Source organism: Homalodisca vitripennis, chromosome 1 (genome assembly GCF_021130785.1).
Source record: "Homalodisca vitripennis isolate AUS2020 chromosome 1, UT_GWSS_2.1, whole genome shotgun sequence".
Lineage (NCBI taxonomy): Eukaryota > Metazoa > Arthropoda > Insecta > Hemiptera > Cicadellidae > Homalodisca > Homalodisca vitripennis.
In genome coordinates, this window is record NC_060207.1 from 155,324,005 (window position 1) to 155,345,033 (window position 21,029).

General features: G+C 32.7%; 1 protein-coding gene across 5 annotated transcripts in view; it reads left to right on the forward strand.

Annotated features, from left to right (window-relative positions):
• Positions 1-21,029, forward strand: part of LOC124374291 — a 1,063,620-nt gene that overhangs the window by 988,237 nt on the left and 54,354 nt on the right. For all 5 annotated transcript variants that reach the window (XM_046832534.1, XM_046832531.1, XM_046832545.1 and 2 more), the window contains exons 31-33: positions 10,035-10,184; positions 18,455-18,553; positions 19,994-20,180. In XM_046832534.1, coding sequence (XP_046688490.1) covers positions 10,035-10,184; positions 18,455-18,553; positions 19,994-20,180 — 436 coding nt within the window. The remainder of the gene's footprint in view (positions 1-10,034; positions 10,185-18,454; positions 18,554-19,993; positions 20,181-21,029) is intronic.

Sequence of the window (21,029 nt, forward strand, 5' to 3'; positions counted from 1 at the left end):
ATTGACAATTGGACGTTTAAATATGGGAAGAGGAAGATACAGGAAGAATGATCATACTAACAATCATTCCTTTGATTTTAAACTTCTCATCGACTTGGTCACGATCAGACCCTCTGGAATTTTATATTTTTCCTGATACATACTACTACGAGGGATTATTTTTGTTTGTTAACAGAGCGAGACAGCATCGAAGGTATAACCCGCACTGGAGGCTGGAGACATTCATGAACGGATTCTTGGGAAATATTATATGTTTCCTGGCACGTTTAATTATTTTCTCCGCACTAAAACTCGTGGTGCCAATTAAAGTTTATATCGGTGGAGCCACTAGATATAATATTTACCGGGGAAATGGTTGTGGCTGCGCTACATAAATCCCTCACTGCTGATTGCTACACGAGAACTTAAAGTGAGGTTACAGACCACGTGACCTGTAAGAGTGGCTCGCTCCTCAATGGGGCTTTGGAATCTACTATCAAAGCCAGTGTTGATGCTGATAAATGGCTTCTTTAAGTCCCATCTCTCTCTCACCACTTCATACGTATTTTATTTTTATTTTAATACTAATATTGTTTCCATATTAGTTTTATACGTACTTTAAAATCGCTTTATACAGTTCATTCTTTCTTAGATCATCACATAAACATATTAATAGCTTATTACGGACTTCCAAATTATATTTAACCGCGAACTAGGGACAGATATACGAAATACTTCTTTGCCAAATCTTTTTACTTCATATATTGAAATGTTGCAAGTTACTTTACGTGAATCTTTTACTTGAAGTTTTACTTATTTTACTAGATTGATGCATACGACTCCAAAACTATGGTTTCTAAGATTAAGAGTACATTTTATTTATATAACATTCAGCAAATTTTGGTCAAAAAATATAAAATGTAAAAAGGCTAAAAGTCAAAACTTTCAAATTTTTGCCTCGATATGAATCCTAAAAAATGTAATTTGTATAAGCAACTACGATTTTTTAGAAATAAATTCTACCAATCCCCTATTTTCGTAATCGGATTTACCAATTAACAAAGCGACTTTTATAATCCTGAATGAAATAATAGTGAAGAATCAAATCACAGTAATTAAAAAACTAAATGTATTCTCTTTAAACTTGTTATTTATTAATCCACATCAAAATGTAAATGTTTATAAGATGATTTTAAATTCCAACAGTACAGGGTTGTAAGGTTACATGTTCAATGTAAATTAAATACTATTCATTAAATAAGAGGGAATGATGGAAGACAAAAAGATGCTGACACACAAAAATAAATTTAAACGTGTTCCAAAAATACTTTTTATTCATAAAATAATATTACTGTACACTACTTGAAAAAATGTGGTTGTTGAATAAGAGACGAAACTGAACAGATGTACCAACTAATTTTAGAACTATTTAGTTTTACCTTCATGTTCTCAATAAGTACACTGTCTCATTCCTTCAATCTACACTCAGTGATGAATGGTGTGATGAATTAAAAACGTAAATGTCAGTATCTTTCAATTAAAACAGTGTAATCGGAACCTCTCATTACCGCGCACATATCCTATGTTGAATGTGAAGCGAAACAGAATTACGGAATTCCCAAATGGGCTATTAAACCACTTCGGACCACAGGTCGGGCGCGATCGTCGTGATTCATGCGGGGAAGTGTCGGATGTCCGTCGCGGTGTAAACGAGTCGTGTATCGCGGTATAACGTATGGTTATTGTCGCAGGCAACCAACAACAGGTTCTGCCATATATTGTAGGTACGACGGTGAAATGGGATACTATGCAAATATCTCCGTGTCCCTTAAAATGATAACTACGTGAGTGAGCATTGACCAGAACTTAACATTTCTGAATACGTTCTAGTATTACTTTTGAATTTTTGTTTGCGTTATTAGCATTTTAGATTAATCTACAAAGCCCAAATAGTGCATACAGTCAATGTAATCTCGATACATGCAGTGCCACCAGGGTGTAGATGAAATTGTATACGCAGATTCATCTCATTTCTATAGTGTACATCAAAGGATGTCACCGTTGACTCCCTTGTTAGAGTGGTTAACCTTTCAGCTTATCACACACAGTGGTCTAGGTTCGAATCCTTGTTTCGAAACTGCTCTTTTTGCAATCCAATAAATACTCATCAAACCCTAGCCTGGGATAATGTGCAGACGGTTCTGGGATGCAGAGTTTGGCCATCTATACAGAAGATTAGTTACACTATCGGAATATTTACTAAAAACCTCTCGTACCTCAGTTGCATTATTGGGAGCTGAGGATTGACATTTTGTTTTGGTAACGTTTGAGTAATAACCATTCACAGAAAAATGGCTTCGAATCTTTTTTGTAACTCGGGAAACAAACTTGAAAACAGGTAAATCGTAAAATTTGTGTAACCATTGAGTGCTTAGGAATTTTAGTTTTGCTTTCCTAAGCCGACTTTAGATGGGTCATAAATTCTTCCACAGACCATGAGGTTTCTAGTTTAACCTTAAACCAGTGAATACCCACAAACATATAATTTTTAAAAGACCAAACTAAACAGTTTTTAAATTATGCATGTACCTTATAGTTTTCAAGTCCGTAGACATAAAGTATGTACTTATTTACACCTGGTGCACGACCATACTTAGTCAAACAAATACGTAACAATCATAATATGTACTCGTATTTTCCCTCCGTTTAAGTGATTCTCTCCTAAAAATACTTAGTAATTTTAATTATATTAACTATATTTTCTAATTTACACGTACTTAGATTATAGAAATGCAATAGTTATTTGTTAATATTATTAAGCCAATGGTTAAATCTTTCAAAATCCTATTGCAGTTTTAAGTCCTTCAAATAAAAATAATTTATCCTCAAGATAGTAAAATACAATAGTAATAATTCATGGCATAGGTTGTATTTTACAGTTATGATCGTTTTCAAAAATATAGTTAGTTAAGTATTTGGTTCTATAAAATGTATTTTGTAAAAATATCTTACTCTGTTTATTTTTATTATTCTATATTTATTTCCACATGGGCTGTTAGAATTTGAGCTCGAGAATGAGTCACTACAAAATATTTTGTTTGAGTTTAAACACAAATAATACTGTAAATAATTAAACAATTCCAGTGCGGTAATTTGAAGTAAAAATATTTGTATTTTAAATAAAAATTAATTAAAGAAATAACAAAAAATTTTACTGGAAAATTAGCTGGATGTGGTAAAAATGCTGAGGGATTTACCGTAATATTCAGATGAATTTTGATAAAAAAATATCGCAAAAGGACAGATAACGACCCGTTGGAGACTATTTTTGGGACATTAAAATTAAATTAGTTATTTTTGATTAAATTATTGCTATTTTATTTTATTACTTTAAAATAGTATTCATTCAAATATAAATAATATACGTGGTATCCACATACATATTCTGCGTATCATTTCACTCATAGTCAATAATATTTTAAATAAGAGTTATAGCCGCATATTTGTGTACAATGATACATTAAAACTGTAAAATTAGGTCGAACTAATGTGACATATCTGCTAAAGATTTTAAGCATCTGATAAATTATAAACTACGTGTCTCCCCTCTATTCAGAATACCAAAATTTTGCTCTGTACCATATGAATCCAACACAAACTTAAAAGTTACAAAGTCTTAACTCTGCAGTTTCATTAACAAAAACATAAATATCATATTTTTGTGATCTCACATTGGTGACAGGTAGCTAAGTGTTGTAACTCTTGTTTTGTTCGTGATAGACATCAACTACTGGCAGGGACGTAGAGGCAATTCTCTCGTCCTTACATTAGGCTCTGGTCTGCCGATCTTTTTGTTGATTTTCCCGACTGTGGGTAACCCGATGTCAACATACAGCTAATAGTAACAGCTATTCATATCTCATAGCTCTCATAACTCTAAAAGTGTGACTACTGTGTGTCTGCTCTACCTCTATTTCCGTTGGTTCATTATTTCAATTAATATTTCAATTATTTTTTATGTTTTGTACTTATTATGTAAATATTACGTAAATATACATAGTTCAGTACGTGACCATACATTTGAGTATCTTTAAGAATTATTGGCAACCCCTGGGATGGTATACCCAAGCTTTTATAGCCCTAAGGTACAGAGTGTACGAAATGCGTCAATTTAGGTGATTATCTGCTTGCGATCTAAACACAGATAATGTTACGTTTTAAAACAAAAGTGTAAAGTAGTAGAAAGTGGTTGGCGCTATGGGGACGATGGATGTCGGATAAATAAGTAAACACTGCATTGACAGAAGACGCTGATGAGTTATACATATTAGATGACGTCATCATACAAACCACCTCCCCTGTTAGCTTTACCAGCCTTTATGTGTCGTTGGCGCGAGTTCACCTTTCAAGTCCATATATTTTCGTGTTTTCGGCACGGCAGCAATTCGTGTCAGCAGTGAAAAGTCTGTTGACTATTCATTCCTGCCACATAATAATGTTTTACATAAAGAAAGTTATTATCCTCTTTCGTCTGCATTTCCTTCTATGAGTGTCTTCTGAATAGTTTTCAGATCTCCTGAATTCTTACAGTATTTTAGCTTTGAATATTAAAATAAAGCTAGCTATTTTACTGTACAGAATAAAGTTTTAGTTTATCATCTTTTCCAGTGTTCAGAAACAAAGGTGCAGAGAGAAACATGTTGGGAGGGGTTGTATGTCCATTGTGTGAATAAAGGGCTAGAGGATACAAGTCTTTAAAAGAGTTTAAAACATAAATTTGGTTCATTTTACTATTAAAAAAATTTCCTTTAATTTGAATTAAAATAAAAAATTAACAGTTATAACAAAGAATTGTCTCTAATTTTAATACATTTACAAATTATATTATTATTTTGATGGAATTAATTCAATTTGATTTTAAATAATGGATAAAACTTTAATTTAAAGTTTTTGGTGGAAAGCATTCCTACGCCCGACCACCCGTCTTCTTGGCTACGCCCCTTCTCATACAGGACGTTTACAAAATCAAAAAAAGGATCCTAGTTCCATGATCTACTCTTACTCACGAATAACGTATGTCTTGGTGTTTGGCTTGTTTGTATTCATTACCGTGCCCATGAAAACTGGCAAATAACTCTTTTGTGTGAAAAAAGCTCTAAGGTTCAGGATCTATACAGACGTCATCATCATCCCTTTAATTGGGTGCAGTATATAGTCGTGGCTACCGTCCAAAACCTCTATCACCCGACCTTAACATCGGTTTTGGCCATAATATTCATGTCAAGAAAAAGGGCCATATTTTCGTACGTTATCCACACGTATTTGTAATTTATTTGCATAACAAGTACCTCCTATATTACTAAATACCTTCATCACTAAGACTCGATTCCAATACAGATAAAATATAAAGGACAAGGCTAACCCAGTATTAATCTTGCTTGCCCTAACATATACTTTATTACAGTAATATAACATGTACCGTACTTTATCGATAATTTAAGTACGTCTACACAAGTATCGATTGTACTAGTATCATGATATCGACACTGGATTCCGATAATTTTCAAAGTTCCCAAATAGCATTGAGACTACGTATTAACACAACTGGATTCTTCATATGAAAAGATTTAATTTAGAGTATTTGTGGTACAAAACAAAGGTGTCTTTACTTAATTTATTTTTAATGCTTTAATCAGATTATAAGAATCACATATCTTTATCTAAGCAGATGAAGAAGGTCAGGGCTAGAGATCAAAAGTGTGTTCTGAAATGTAGTAGAAAGTATTATTCAATATTTCAGGATTTGATTGATTTTAAGGATAAGAAGTAGTACGGCTTAAGATACCAGCTAGAACCAAAAATAGTAATTTGTGTTCATCATAATGAATAAATTTCAATAAAAAAACATAAAAAACACTCACGTTTAAAATTATTCAATTAATTTAAATATGGTTGAACCACTTTGTCTAGAGAAACAGCAATTAATGAACTCTGTGGAAATGTGACCAGTAAATAGTTTAGAAATTCAACCGTAACAAATTTTACCCAGTAGTAAATAATGCCTGCTTATCCTCAATTATTTTTATAGGTTTTTACTGCTGAGACGTTAGATGTAACAGTGACATGGTGTCCTCTCACAGCAGTGCCGCTCACAACAGTGCCGCTCACGCGCGTGTTGAAGTGTAGTGCAGCAGACAATGTGGGTAGCAGGTGTTGAATTTGTTCCAATTACCTCAGGGCTGCTTAAAGACATTGTATCGTCTAGTAAAGACATCCGATATCACAAATGTTATTTGCTACAGGATCCTGAATCCTTATGAAATTATACATACAGGAAATGTGGAGAGGGGTTTCTCCAAGTAATCCGAGTATATACCAAGGTGCAGTGGGAAAGAACGTATTTTTTCCTAAAATCGTTTCAGTCATTTCTCCATATTATAATTAACTTAATCAGTGTATTGATAGGTTTGGTGTGTATTACAATGGGAGGTAGAGGAATTGGATGGCAAAAACAAAATTGAGAAAACACCTAAGTAACTCCTGATTTTATTGTATCACTGAACTATGGCAAATGTCCGGAAAATCCTGTTTTATCTACAATCCTTCCATCGTTAAAAACAAACTTCAAGCGAAGAAATATAAAATTAGTTTTAATTTGAGAAGATTAAAAACTACTTAAAATTCTTATGTAAATAATATTTATGTCTGCGTCATGAGCCAAATAAATAATAAAACTGAAAATCATTACTACCAGGTAATATTTCATTTCTTTATTTCTTTTGCTGAAGCTTATATACCTATTATTTACATCGCTGGATGAGGTTTTAAAATGTGCTGAATTCTTCAATAATTATCATTTTGGTATTATATACCCCTTTGGAACCCTCTCATTTGGACCCCAAAACTAGCGCGACTGACGATGGATTTCTTCCTTATGGGGAATTCCCTTATCGCCTGCACGAAACACCAGTTTTCATGTTATTATTGAGTACAAATTTTCTGTCGCCTCCCGGGATACAGTGACATTAGTCTTCGGAACGTTCAGGGACTTGTGTCAGAACAAGAGTCTCATTAATACATTACTTACTAGTTATAATCTTCAAGAGCTAATCAAAGAGTCAAGCATGACTTTTACAAGAGAATAAAACAGACTACACGACATGAATAACAGCTGGTAAGGAAGGTAAAGAGCACAGCACATCTACTATTAAGAGATGATTGTTTATATAAACCTCTGTTAAAGCAGGAAATATTCTCTTGTCTCTGGTTTCATCTTTACCACCCTGGTCTAATTAAGGGTGGGTTTAGTTTCACAGGATATTTTGCGGCTGCGCGGCGTGGCGTCCGCTCCCTTTGAACACTCACTTTATCTAAAGTTAATACACCGACATTTCCCTCTTTCCTCTCCCTCTCTGTATCTCTGTCTCTGCCCCACTCTGACTTACTAATCTGACTACCAAACAGATTATTGACAACACTTTTGTAATATCCGATCCATAATTTTACCCGTGAAGAGGAAGCCTGGATGATATGGTACGATGCAAATTAATCTAATTGGCTTTGATTGCGAATCAATAATCATACCAGACAGATAATGGACTCTAAACCTGCTTAACCTAATCTCCTTAGTTTTAACGATCCAAAACCATGACAGGATTTTTATATATAAATTATCAATATTTATTTGCTAATTAGATTTAGAAGTACATCTTAATTAAATCAGATCTCAGGTTCATATGTAACTAATTGTTGAGTTTAATAATGCAAAGATAATCCTCTACTTGGAATATAAAAAAATGTATAACTTTTGAGGTACTGTAAAATAATTATTAATAATACAAATATTTTGTGAAATAATTTGTAACGGGTTATTATTTTATTTGTGGCATTATGAATGTATAGAAGCATTATTTTACCATGTACTACACTATTATTATTTACTTCTGAATATCATATTTAAAGAAATTTCTTCAACCTTCAAACATTTATTGCATCACTTTTTATTTTTATTTCGTAATGTTAGGGTACGTTTTTATTATTTACTACGCAGTTATGCTTAGCTTGATAGAAAAGAAAATACATACCAATGCGCATGCTTATTCAATTTTCGGTCACATCAAGATTTATAAATTCAAATTTTTGTCCTATAAGGGGTGAGTTGCAATCTCTTTTTTAATTTTTAAGGACTTCTGTTTATTATTTACTACTCGATTATGTCAACGCGATTTAATAATAAGTTTAAGATTATGTGTGCCATCCTCTACTTGACAAACACCTCTTCTCCTGCAATGCGTAAGATTTCCTTATGAACGCTCTTTTATGAGTTCCTGACACATCTTTACTTATTTAAATAGAAATTATAACCTCATATTTGTTATGACAGATATCACAATACCTATTTAATGTACAACGTATGCAACATTTTGTTTTTTTATCATTAATTTTGTTATTTGTACGTGACATTATTTGATTATTTATGACGAAGTAGTTCTTGGGAAATGAACATTTTGAACTATTGTGTACTCCTCTTCGTTTCAAGTACCTTCTTTCAATTTTTATTGTTTACATAACTTCTTAAACTACGTTTTGTATAACATACTATTTTTTTTCTTTTTTACATCCTATTACTTTTTATATGGTATTGTTTTTTTTTCTTTGCAAATTTGCAGGCAGTTCTGTCGTTCGTCGGGTCGCGGTGCGAAGTTTCATTGTGGGGGTTGTGCGTTATTTGTTCTGTGCTTGTAACTGATTAAGGTCACATAGTCTCATAGGTCTAATAATACTTAGAATGGGAGTCATAACATTCTAAAACAAGACCCCTTCTAGACATATCTTACTTCCCTGGTAGTGATCATAGGATGGTCAACTAAAAAATTAAAATACCGGATGGACGGTTCAAATTAAAATACCGAAAAATATTACAAATACCCGAATTTCATGAGCTCTAAATGTTTGCACTCCACCACTAATCTTATAGCTAGAAAGAACGATAATCGGACTATTTGGTTACGTTACTAACGATATAAACGGAAACAAAAGTGAATAGGCTAAGCGTCGCTATCCACAATACTCACACATGTTAATTCGCCCAATTTCCGTACGTTGAAGAGGTGAATGAAATGTCTGTCTCGGGTACCCTAAAGCAGCCGATATATTACGCCCAAACTAAAGAAGATCTCCGCGCTTTGAAGCAAAATATCGATATTGTACTAATGAGATATTTAGTCAATCATAGTATACCAATCACTCAACACAAGAATTTCCTTTACGAACAAAATTTCTTCGACAAAAACGTTACTCCTATACCTATATTACCGCCATACCTGGCTTACTGCGTCCTTCTTCACTGCCATACTTGATCTTTTGTGTATACGGCCTCAAATAACATCTCCGCCACTGAGATACATACGACATCGATAATTAGGATGTGGCAACTCTCAAGCCAACTGACTCGTTAATGGTCACTCAAAAGTCGCCTTCCACTTGGCTTATATGTTCATCAAACGTGAATGAAGTGAGCATTAACACGATCCAGGATTCTACGGAAAGAAGAGTAATTTCATGCAGATGAGACAGTAATACTAGGACTCTCCTTAAGTTAAAAATGTCCATTGAACTGTCACGTGCTCCCGTTCACCACCCCCTTGTTTTCAATAACCAAATGAAATCCAGAATCAGAGACTGAATCCAGAATTGAGACCAAGAAAAATTAATCTATGGTATCAAGGGTTCACGAAATATTTCAAGAATGGGTCATAACAGATTTTGCTCGCTTGAAACAAGAAGCTGAAGAAACCTTTAAAAGGAACTTTGGATGGATGAGATTTGTAGATGAGGCTGCCTCCTGTTGAGATCCCAAGTTCATCAATCAACCAACGGTTTTCCCAATATCTCAACATTTACGGTTAGTGACATGTTCTTGGAAATTCATTAGTTGTCCAGGAGTAAGTGACACATCGGCTTTTGCTATACTCAGTGTATTTTCCAATGAGGATATAGAACAGCAGTGAACACTACCAGGCCATCCTCTTTACTTACATTATTTGTTGTTACAGGAACAGAAGAGGAAGTTGTTTCACACGTCAGTGTATGAATCGGAGGTGCAGCTCAAGAAGTTGTACATCCAAACATGTAGGCGTCTGCCGGCCCATGGCTGCAAGGTCTACCAGGTCAAGGAGCTGCTGCGAGGCAAGACCAAGAAGAAGGTAACGATTGGCTCTTATTCGTTTTCAAATCTTTCTTGGGCTTGTGACTTTGGTGGAAACATTACACATATGTGAATTTGATCTAATAGTAGTATGGGCTTGAAAGTAAAGTAAGCTCTTTGGTGCGTAGTGTGTTCGGAGTTACTTCAATCCGTCATAACCACTTATGCACTGAAATACATGTCTAAGAAATGTCCAGGCACCTGATGTCCTACATGTGTATGTACACTTTGCCAAAGAACATTGTTTTGTGCTCTCTGTCTTGTAGGTTTCAGTCAAAACTCAATTTCGGCTAAACACATTTACAATATTCTAAAATAATCAATCGTTGGTTAAGTCCAGCTATTTAAAAAAATAGTTAACTATGATACTACGCTGTTGCTATAATTTATCTGATTTCGATCATTCCATACGTATTTCCATTAATATAATAACTGAATCTTGATTTTGAATTCAAAGTCTAGTATTTTTAAAAAAGTTTGTTTTTTAAGAAATCCGTTGAATCTTATATGAGATTTTACAGTAAATGTAATATGTAGTGAGAGATATGAAGAAAAAAAATAAAAAAAGTTCTCTTCACTATTACTAACCAAATTTTTGTCTAATTGAATAGCTTGGGCGACAAAATATGCTACTTGTTATAAGATGCGTTTGACAACTACAGACTGTAGCAACTTCAATTCTTTACTCGTACTGGTAGATACAAAATTAAAAAAAAAAACTACTTAACTGGAAATTTGGTCGAGTGGTATTTTAATATTTTGTTTTTAAAAGCATACTCTATAATAACCATAAATAAAATGTATTTAAATTAGTCATTGGGGAGGCAAAAACTTGAACAAACATTAACTGTTTTTAGTATACAGTAACATAAATTTCAAAGTCTACTGACAATATTCGATGAAGTATTTTCAACCTCCGTAAGTATTAGCTACAGCATTGTTGCTCTGTCCCAAACATGCTTAAGTATGTATCAGTCATCCCAGACAGTTTATTGTTTACAGAGCTGACCGGAAATACGATGTCAACTGCATTAAGGAGGGTGAGATTGTGTCTTGTTTGTTGTCACCATGATCCATATACTGTCTGTGCAGAGATTTGCGTATCTGTACGTTTTCTTGCAGTTCGGTCTCCTTTATCTTCGTCAGTTCATCGTTATTTTCTTGACACATATCTCTAAACACTACTAGAATAAATTTACTTCATGAAATATAACATTCTCTTCCTCATGACATACATCTACATGCGTGTCAATTGGTCGAAGAATTTTCCCTACTTTCAACACTCCACTTTTAATCCGGATGTTACACCACCAGCTTTCACGTTACAACAGCTTGTCTGATGATTCTCTTGTATTATTGATCTGAATTTTATCTCAGCAATTATTATATGTAAATAAAAGTTGCAGAAAACATTTCATTGGTGCTCAGCCAACTTTATCAATTTATTAGAAATAGAATATAATACTTATTATTATTTATTGGCATATTACAATATTTCAAACCAAAAGTCATAACGTATAAAAATACTATTTCATAACTGTTATTAACTATTAACTACTAAAATTATAAAAGACAATTAACAACTGTTAAAACATTGTAATTATATATGTTTCCCCTTATAAGAAAGGGTCCCAACATTAAAAGGTAGATTGTGAGGGTATTGTTATGGTTAAAGCAAGGAATGAAATATTTTTGGTCCCAAATATAATGATGATTTTTTTTAAAGATCTTTAATCCATTTTATGAATTATGCAACTGTATGAATGGAATTATTGGGTATTATTCCTCATATGGAAATATTGAGGAAATATACTTTTATTATTGAAAACAAAAATTGATTTGACAAAACTGAAGGTCAAAGTTAAGATTCCCTTTTGACAAAAATATTCTGTACAACTTTCCCTTCCTCTGAAGCCGCAGATAATCCTAAGTGCCTTTTTATAAGCACAAAATCTCTCGCCAAAGAGAGCTCATAAGCCGACCCCCACAACATAACTCCATAGCTTAAAACAAGGGTAGATTTTATAGAAATATCGAATTTTTAAGGTTTCTTTGTTTAATAAATTATATATATATATATATATATATATATATATATATATATATATATATATATATATATATACCGAAGGCAATAGAGCGCCTTGGTAAGCCTAATGCTAGCCTGTGATCGAGTTGTGAATCCCACATTAGGCCAGAGTTAATTTTAATACCTAAGAACGACATATGGTCTGAATGTATGAGGAAATCCCCATTGTAATGAAATACCTCGTAAACCATATCCGCCAGGTAAAATTTTATAATCTTAGTCTCATCGTCATTTAGTTTGAGACTATTTATTGAAAACAAAATTATCATGAAACGCACGCCCTCGAACCTCAGTACAAAAATGGTAATAGGTACGGTTTGTGATAAAACGATTTTGTTTTAATTTTTGTAAAAGAAGTAGGACAGCAGGACAAAGAGAAAGTATAACGTGTAGGATTTTAATCTTCTCTTAGATTCCAAGCCCTCTTTTCTAAACATGTAAACTGTGTTGTTTCGAAATCTAGGTCTAGCTTGTTATGTGGACGATAACTTTTTGACAAAAAATACTCTTGGCTCATACTTTACCAAAAATCATAGTGACTGCTCCACTCTTCTCTGAAAAGGGTAAAGAAACCAAATATATGGTGTAAGCAGGGTACATTTCTTTTTTTATATAGCCTAGGAGTTTCCTGAGCTGTTTGGAGTAAATTTGGGATATATGAGCTTCGACTTCCTGCTCATTCAACTCTACGTACCGTAGCATTTGCCTAATCTTGTTTGGTTTTTACACAACGTATAAATCGTCAGCTGTGGATTATTTTCTCAATCAGCTTTTTATTCTCACTTTTCTCAAACTTGAACCTCAGAAATGTATTTCTATCTATATTATCTAAATTTCTGTAGAAATTTAATAATTCTTTCGGTATAGTACCGTTGTCAAAATTCCCATCTCGGCTGAAGCCTTAAGTAATAATAATCAGTTTTTAATTACCATTCAGATGAAACAAAGTGCAGTAGTAACAATTGTTTATTGTTTGTAAAGATTTGGTTTTATAACGGTGATCAGCTTCTGCATTCATCATACAGTTTTAATACAGAATAGGTTTCCTATTTTCTTTGCTATTTGCCTTTTTAGTATTTAATACAAAATTATGTTTCATATGTTGCACCAGCCGTTATTAAACATATATACATCTTTGTAATTTCATTACATTATAAAGATTTTTTATTTCATTGCTCATATTTAACGTAAGGTGTTCTCAATTTATCATGAGCCTATAATGATACTGTCGTTTTCTGGCGTAACATTGTAGTTTCTGAATTTCTCGGAATCTCGTCTAGAAAGAGCACGTCGCTATCACAAATGTGATTTTATGTTGAATGTAAATTCTTCTTATTCTATGCTAATTTAGTGACATTTTACGAAGTCCAGTGTATTTTTTAACATTTATCACTACACACTATATAAACTTTTTACATACTGTATTATTAACAGAAAACTTAGATTAACAATTACTTTTAGGTCCAAGAGAGGTGACCTCTCTATCAAAGGCAGGCCAGATTTATAGCCCTACATGTCACCCGTTATCATGTCAAATGTTAATGCATGATTAATGTTTGTTGCTAACAGATATTGCAACAAATCAGGCTAAACATGACGTATTAATTACTACCATACATCATGCTAATGAGAGAGGAAATGCTAAATCGCCTTGTCCCAATTAGTGCATATATTACTTATCTACAGTGGATGTGTCCAGTACTAGGTTTTCTGGTTTTGTTTAGAAAATCAAATCTAAATTCATATGACGTAAATAATTAAGATATTAAAAGATCATCATCGTATCATTTTATAATTGTACCATCATTTCAATACGTAAAATCCAACTACCGAATAAATTTGATACTTTCGTAATCATAAAATAAGTCAGTAGACTGTAGAATTATTTATTTATTTGTATAAGTAGGATATCGATAAGGCAGGTAACTTTTTATTGCCACAACAGCAAGTTTAAAAATTAAAGGTTACACAAAACACTAAAAATTTACGAGTAGAGTGTTAATTCCATAATCAAAGTCCAACTTAATTTAATTATATATTAATCCAGATTAATTATATTTAATTCAGATAAAACTACCACAACCCAGCCCTAATTGTTGCATTCTGCTGGCTTGAAACAGCTCTTGTCTTCAATTTAAGAAAACTGTGAGATTATTTTAAGTGCTGATTCGATGAGAAGATAACGACAGATTCCATCGCAGATATACAGACCCATCAATAACTTTAATTAAACACCGTAATTGAATTTATTTTAATTCTGAACTAAAATTGAAATTAATATGTAATCAAATTCACTTAGTAATTTTTATCAGAATTAGGAATTGTGGTTTTTTTGAAAAGATGACTGGAAAAGGGTGCCCAAGGCTCTCTAGTATCTCTTACCATAATTACGCCACATGAATACTGCCTTGCTACAACAACAGAGCCCGCTACCACTCCCTAGCTTGGCCCATTCATCTTCTTCTGTAATAACGATCCTTCTTCTTTTTGTGGTTAGTAATTTGAAGTCAGAATCCGTATCATCAACTGCTTGTGCACTATAACATTTCTTCGCCTCGTAACATGCGGTTACAGTGCAGCTCTGTTACATTTCGAGCGCTAACTTTGAAAAATACTACTATTGATGATTTTCTCTTGATATGAATAATTTTAGAATTACTTACATTAGTTATTAAATCTTTTGATAATTCAGAAAAAATAATTAAAACTCAGTTTATATAGATGACTAAACCTGTTTTTAATCATTCAAGGAAATTAAACAGTTTTCCTAAACTCACTCACGCACATTTTTTTTCCGTATTATCTGTGATTTCAGTAATTTTAATTTTTAATGCAATGTCTGCTACGTCCTTTTATCGACTTAACCTTGCTGGAATTATAAGTACGTACTGAAAACTTGATGAATCTACGGATTTTACTAATTATCTTGTTTGTCTTCCGGAAAACAATGTACTATAACTTTCAAAGCTGTCCAATAGATTCCTTATAAGGATTACAAAATTTATTTAAATTGCCCGCTGAAACTCGAAAAATAGATTTTTCAGCACCTAATTCCCTTAACATAATCAATTTTCCAGAGTTTTTTCAAATCAATATTTAACTTGAATTATCATTGGATAGTTACAATAGTTTTGATATTTTAGTGTCGATTGGTTAATTTAAAACTTATAATTGTGTCAGATATTGCAGTGGACAGATAGACCATGAAATTAATCAAGTCTATATATTAAATAATGTTAAATGTCCGTAAATTTAGTCCTATTAAAATCTTAAAACAATTCCTTTCACTAAATTATTTAATTGTAAGTATTAAAAACTTGTATAGAACAATTACATCTACGTACTGTTTTAATGAAACTTACCGTGAAACCTTTAAAAAAGTAAACTTCTAGTGGCAGATATTATAACTAAAAGATGTTTACCAATTTTATTATCGGTGAATAGCAGCGTTTATTTGTTTGAACAATTCTCCAGACGTTTAGTTATTTATATAAATAAGTTAAATACCTATGTAGAAGACATTAACTGAAACAAGGGTATATTATAATGGAGAGTTTCATGGCTGAGAGGAAACAAGGAATAAAGCAATACAAGCTTGTGAAGAACGGAGAGGGTAGTTAAAACATGGGCCTCAGGCACCCTGTGTAACAGAGCTCCCTCGCTTTCATCTGGGCTGCGGAATATGAGGGAGTATTTCTGTGTAAAAACAAACTGTGGAGGTGTACATAGTTCGTGAGCCCAAGGCCAATTAATTAGGTTTGTGTTCAACTGTCGTCGGCATCAACTGTTATGTTAGATGTTTTATTCATCTAAACAACAGAATGCAAAGGTATAACTCAATAGCTTAAAAGGAAAGATACCTGTTAAATATAGTCAAATGATAAGTATGAATGAGTCGTGCCTACAAAAATCGTTCTTTATAGATTCTTCTTGCACTAGAGTTAGTAAAGAGTTGTAAAATTTCTGTTTGGATTTTTATACATACAACAATTTTACTTAATTTTCCGTCTTCTTGTTTTTCATGCAGTAAAATGTATTATAACGGTTAAAAGTAAAAAATATTTCTGCTATTTTACTCTCAATTTTATCATTAGCAATTGTTATAAAGGCAGTACCAACTTTCTCATTTCTTTTAGGTGCACGTATAATAATATTCAGTTTTTTTTATTTTCCATTTAGTGAAACTTGCCTCACAAGTGTTGGTGGATAACGGATCAAGTTGCTTTTATTTTTACTAAATCACGCACTCACACACACACACACACACACACACACACACACACACACACACACACACACACACACACACACACCACACACACACACACACACACACACACACACACACACACACACATGGTTACCGTGGTTGTAGTCAAACACGAAATACAAGTTATTCAGATTCCATGTAAAACAATGCATGGGTAAGAAAACTTTTATTCACACAGGGTCCGCCGGCGTGTTCCCTTTGTAAATGGCAAGAGAGTTAGTTTGGTCATTTTGTCGCTAATGACTATGTTATCAAACAATCCAAATGGGGCTATCGTTTCATCTAAGTATAGTTATGAATATCAAAGGTTTAAGTATAGGCATATCTCTTTCATATGAAAACTAGTATATAATTCTGATGAATGGATTAATTTAATAAAATACTACTATATTAAAATTATTTAGAAATTTGCATACTTTACTTTTATAATGTACATGTTAAATATACGTTCTTCATTTCCGTATTTTAACCCCTATAACCAATTAGAAGATTATATCGTTAACACTACCCTAATTATAATATAAATATATAAAGTAACATAAATTATATAAAGTCATTTTCTAGTAAAATTATTCAAAATAACAAGCAATTGGTATAAACTTAAATGACATATTAGGAATTAAGGTTAAAACAATATTGTACTGGGCAAAAAGTTTGATAAATGTAAAAGCAGAGGTGGCAGATGCAGATCTGTTACAAAACAAGCCTTCACAAACAATACACAATTGTCTCCATTGCACACATGTTTTGTCCACATAGTAATTAAAAGCGGACTCTTCCATCCCTCCATGATTTGTTTTCAGTTCCATGCCACACATGTTTATGTGTGCTCCTAAATGATGGATACGTTTTATTTTTAATATAATAGTGTATATTTCTTTTAAAATAGACCACTGCTTGCGAGAGGACCTTATTATACAAGGAGATTGGCACATTACTAGATCGAAATTGCTGATAAATTGTTATGGTCACAAGCAAGACTGAAACCTGTATACTATCTCTATCACAGATTCAAAGTGTGTTGCCTTGGACTTAGACGCTGCTAACTGATCTCTGTTAGATTTTATTAGATTGGTATGATCTAATAGATTACTTTTAATGTTAAACACATTAATAAATAAACCATATTAATATCACAAAACATATTGGGTGTTCATAAAATATTCACACTGTTCTTTAGAATGGCTTATCAACTCTAGAATTTGAAACTAATAGTGTTGGGGCTTAATCTCATAGTCCCTCTTTTCCAAAAATATATATTTGTAATAATCACATGTTCTTGCCACTAAACTTGACTGACTGCCAATGTACATGTCTTTCTTCTTTTTTATATTGCCTTTAGAGAGCAGTGTAATGTGATATTTTAACAGCTGAAACTTGTGAAGGATTGAAAACCACGGGCTAGAAACACCAAAATGTCCTTTTTGAAGAAAAAATTGAGATATAAGGTTTTCTTTCCAAGACATCGACTTTTATGTTATACTGCCCAACCTTGAACGAAGCGAAAAAAAACTTGGTTATTGGGATAATTCTTCCTAGTAAATAAACTAGTTTCAAGTTATTAGTAATTAGGTTTATAATATTCAAAAGCATTTACGTAAAGAACATATAATAACAAACGAATTATTGATCCCTTTAATATATCGACTCTAATATAGTATATATATATATATATATATATATATATATATATATATATATATATATATATATTATATATACTAATACTAATATACTTTTATAACTCTTGTGGGATTAGTTGTTTTAATTAACGTATTGATAAGAAGCAAACTCATTTTAGAACACATTTATTTATAATATACGAATATCTTAGTACCATATCTTTCATAATCAAATATATGGAGCTGCTGAAAATTTGGAAGCCTTTTCATGAATGTGTTTGTTTCAGGCTGCTCGGCTTCTTGGCGTCGGGCCAGACAAGATCGTTTTGCTTGACAATAAAACGAAAATATTAGCAAAATCCCAAAATACTTCAGATTTAATCCAGGCAAGTGACACAGCCTTGTTATAGATTTATGTTTTACATGTATCTAGAACATCAATAAAATAATTTTATTTTTGTGAGAAAGCATTTGATGAGATAATACTGATTATAGTAGTTCACTGTCGTGTTGTTCTTATTGTTAGTTAATTCTAAACTAAACTAATGAAATCAGTGTTCAGAATCTGTTTGTTGCTATATTATTACATCAACGTTGAAATTTGTATTGAAACACAACATCATAGTAGGAAATAAACATTTTTATTCAATTATAATGTGTAAGGAATTCTCTTGAAAGAGAAAGACCCATTTTTTAAATTTATTTGTTATCATCTTTTGTACAAATTCTAAATGGTTTTTTCCTCTTACTTTTGTTTTTATTTACCTTCGTATTGATAGTTATAATCCTACGCTGCAATTATGAATCCAAACTCTAGGAAGTTTTTCAATAGGAATTATAAATTATTTTGCAAACATGCACAATTTTTTATAGGAATGATAAATGCACCATTATTTATAAAATAATGTAAATATGTGCTCTTTTGCTATCCCTCTATGATGGTATGGGAATGGTATGAAAATACATGACAACACATGGTATGGCAACACAAATATCACTTTCCTCCTACAGTATATATTTTTATTTTAGTTGTTCTAAAACTGACGAACTGCACATAATTCCAACCGAAACTACAAATAAATAGATTTCACCCAGATTGTTGAGTCGGAAACTCTGAAGTTGTCTGTTGATCTGTAGAATTCACTCACGAGTAAGGGTATTCCGAGCCCAAACAATTCACTTCGCAGTTCGAAATGACAACTGTTGCAAAGACCGTAGATGATGACTTATGTCTGCCAGTCATCAAACGAGAAGGGTGAAGTTCAGAAAGAACTCACTTAGTCATCAAGTACTGTAGTCTTGGAGGGTTGTAGGCACATCTTTGGATAGTTGCAGCCATAGCAAAAGCGTAAACATAACGATTAAACGATCTCAAACTTATTTTGTCACTTGTGATAAAAATATCGAAAAAGAAGAAAATTGTTGAAGTCTTGATGGAGTTCCAAAGGGGTTTTTGCTACCCAATCTAAATAAACTTGATTATCCCCCACCAATTTTTTTCGTTCCTTATTCGACCTTCTAGACCAATCTGAGGTAATATGATTCCTCAAGCAGACATATAGGGAATAAACGTGACTTCCCTCCCCTAGGGCGAATAAAGGAGTTTCTCCTCTACCAACTTGGTCCTCTTACGTTCGCCGGTAGAGACTAGGGAGAGTCCCTTGAGATGCCGCCAGATTCCTCTCCAGGCTCACAGTTATCTGAACACTCCATTTTGATTCCGTAAAAACGAAGGCCAAGATTTAGTAATGGGTGTCGCATTGCGATGAGACAGGTGAATTTAGTGTTAGTTGTGCTCTCTCGAATCTCATTGTTGTTCTGCACAGTGGCGGACGGGAGGTGGCCGATCACATGACCGACTACAACTGGAGTTCCGCTCGTCGAGGTGGAGCCTGGTGGTGCCTTCTGTTGCCGACATGCGTCAAGTGGGCCTCGCTCTATGGGAGATTCTTCAGGAGCTCGACTGTACCTTCTTGGAGGAACACACCCTTCTCAGCCGCTTTCCAAACCAAGGTGAGTGAGCTCCATTGAAAAAACAATTTAAACTGTAAATTATATTATTGAAGAATCTACCACCGCAACATTTTCCCTGTCAAAAATTATTAGATTTGTCTTTTTGATAGTGTTTAAATTAAACATGTATGCGGATTTTTCTTATGTATAAGTGATTTAGAATGAATTCTACGTGTATACAATATTATTAGCCCCACATACAGGGCTTATGTGGGGATTATGACTCCGGAATAGTTTTTAAAAATTGCACTGAAACATATTTCAATTATATTTTATATAAAAGTATAGGAAATGTATACTCAAAATATATAACTAAATATACGTATAGCATTTATCGTTAGTGATTAATTATTTTGAAATGTCTTGTTTGGCCTCATAGCAGTAATTGATTGTCTAAATCGTAGTCCATTACAGATGTTAATTAAGTATTAAATACAACCTCTTACTCCTTACTCTATGCAATAATAATTTTGTATTTTGAGGTAGGTGAATATTTTTTATGATACATTTCTTATAATCTATACTAGGTTTCCATCATAATAATTCTCACAGGTAAATTATTCTTTGGACTTTTAATTCTTTTTACCTTATGTTGATTGTAAAGGAAGTATTGAGTAGGATTAGGCAGTTTCTTCACCATTGCTACTTTTTTTTAAATATGTTACAGTATATTTATAATAATAGTTAAAAATATATTTTTCAAGCATTAATGTACACTTGTGGTTAGCGTTTGAATTGTATAACCTTTCAAAACTTAAAAGTTATATCATATTTATTACAATATTATTAAAAATCAAATACTCAGTTATTGGCCAATTATTTTATTTTTTTTATGAAATTGTAAACAAA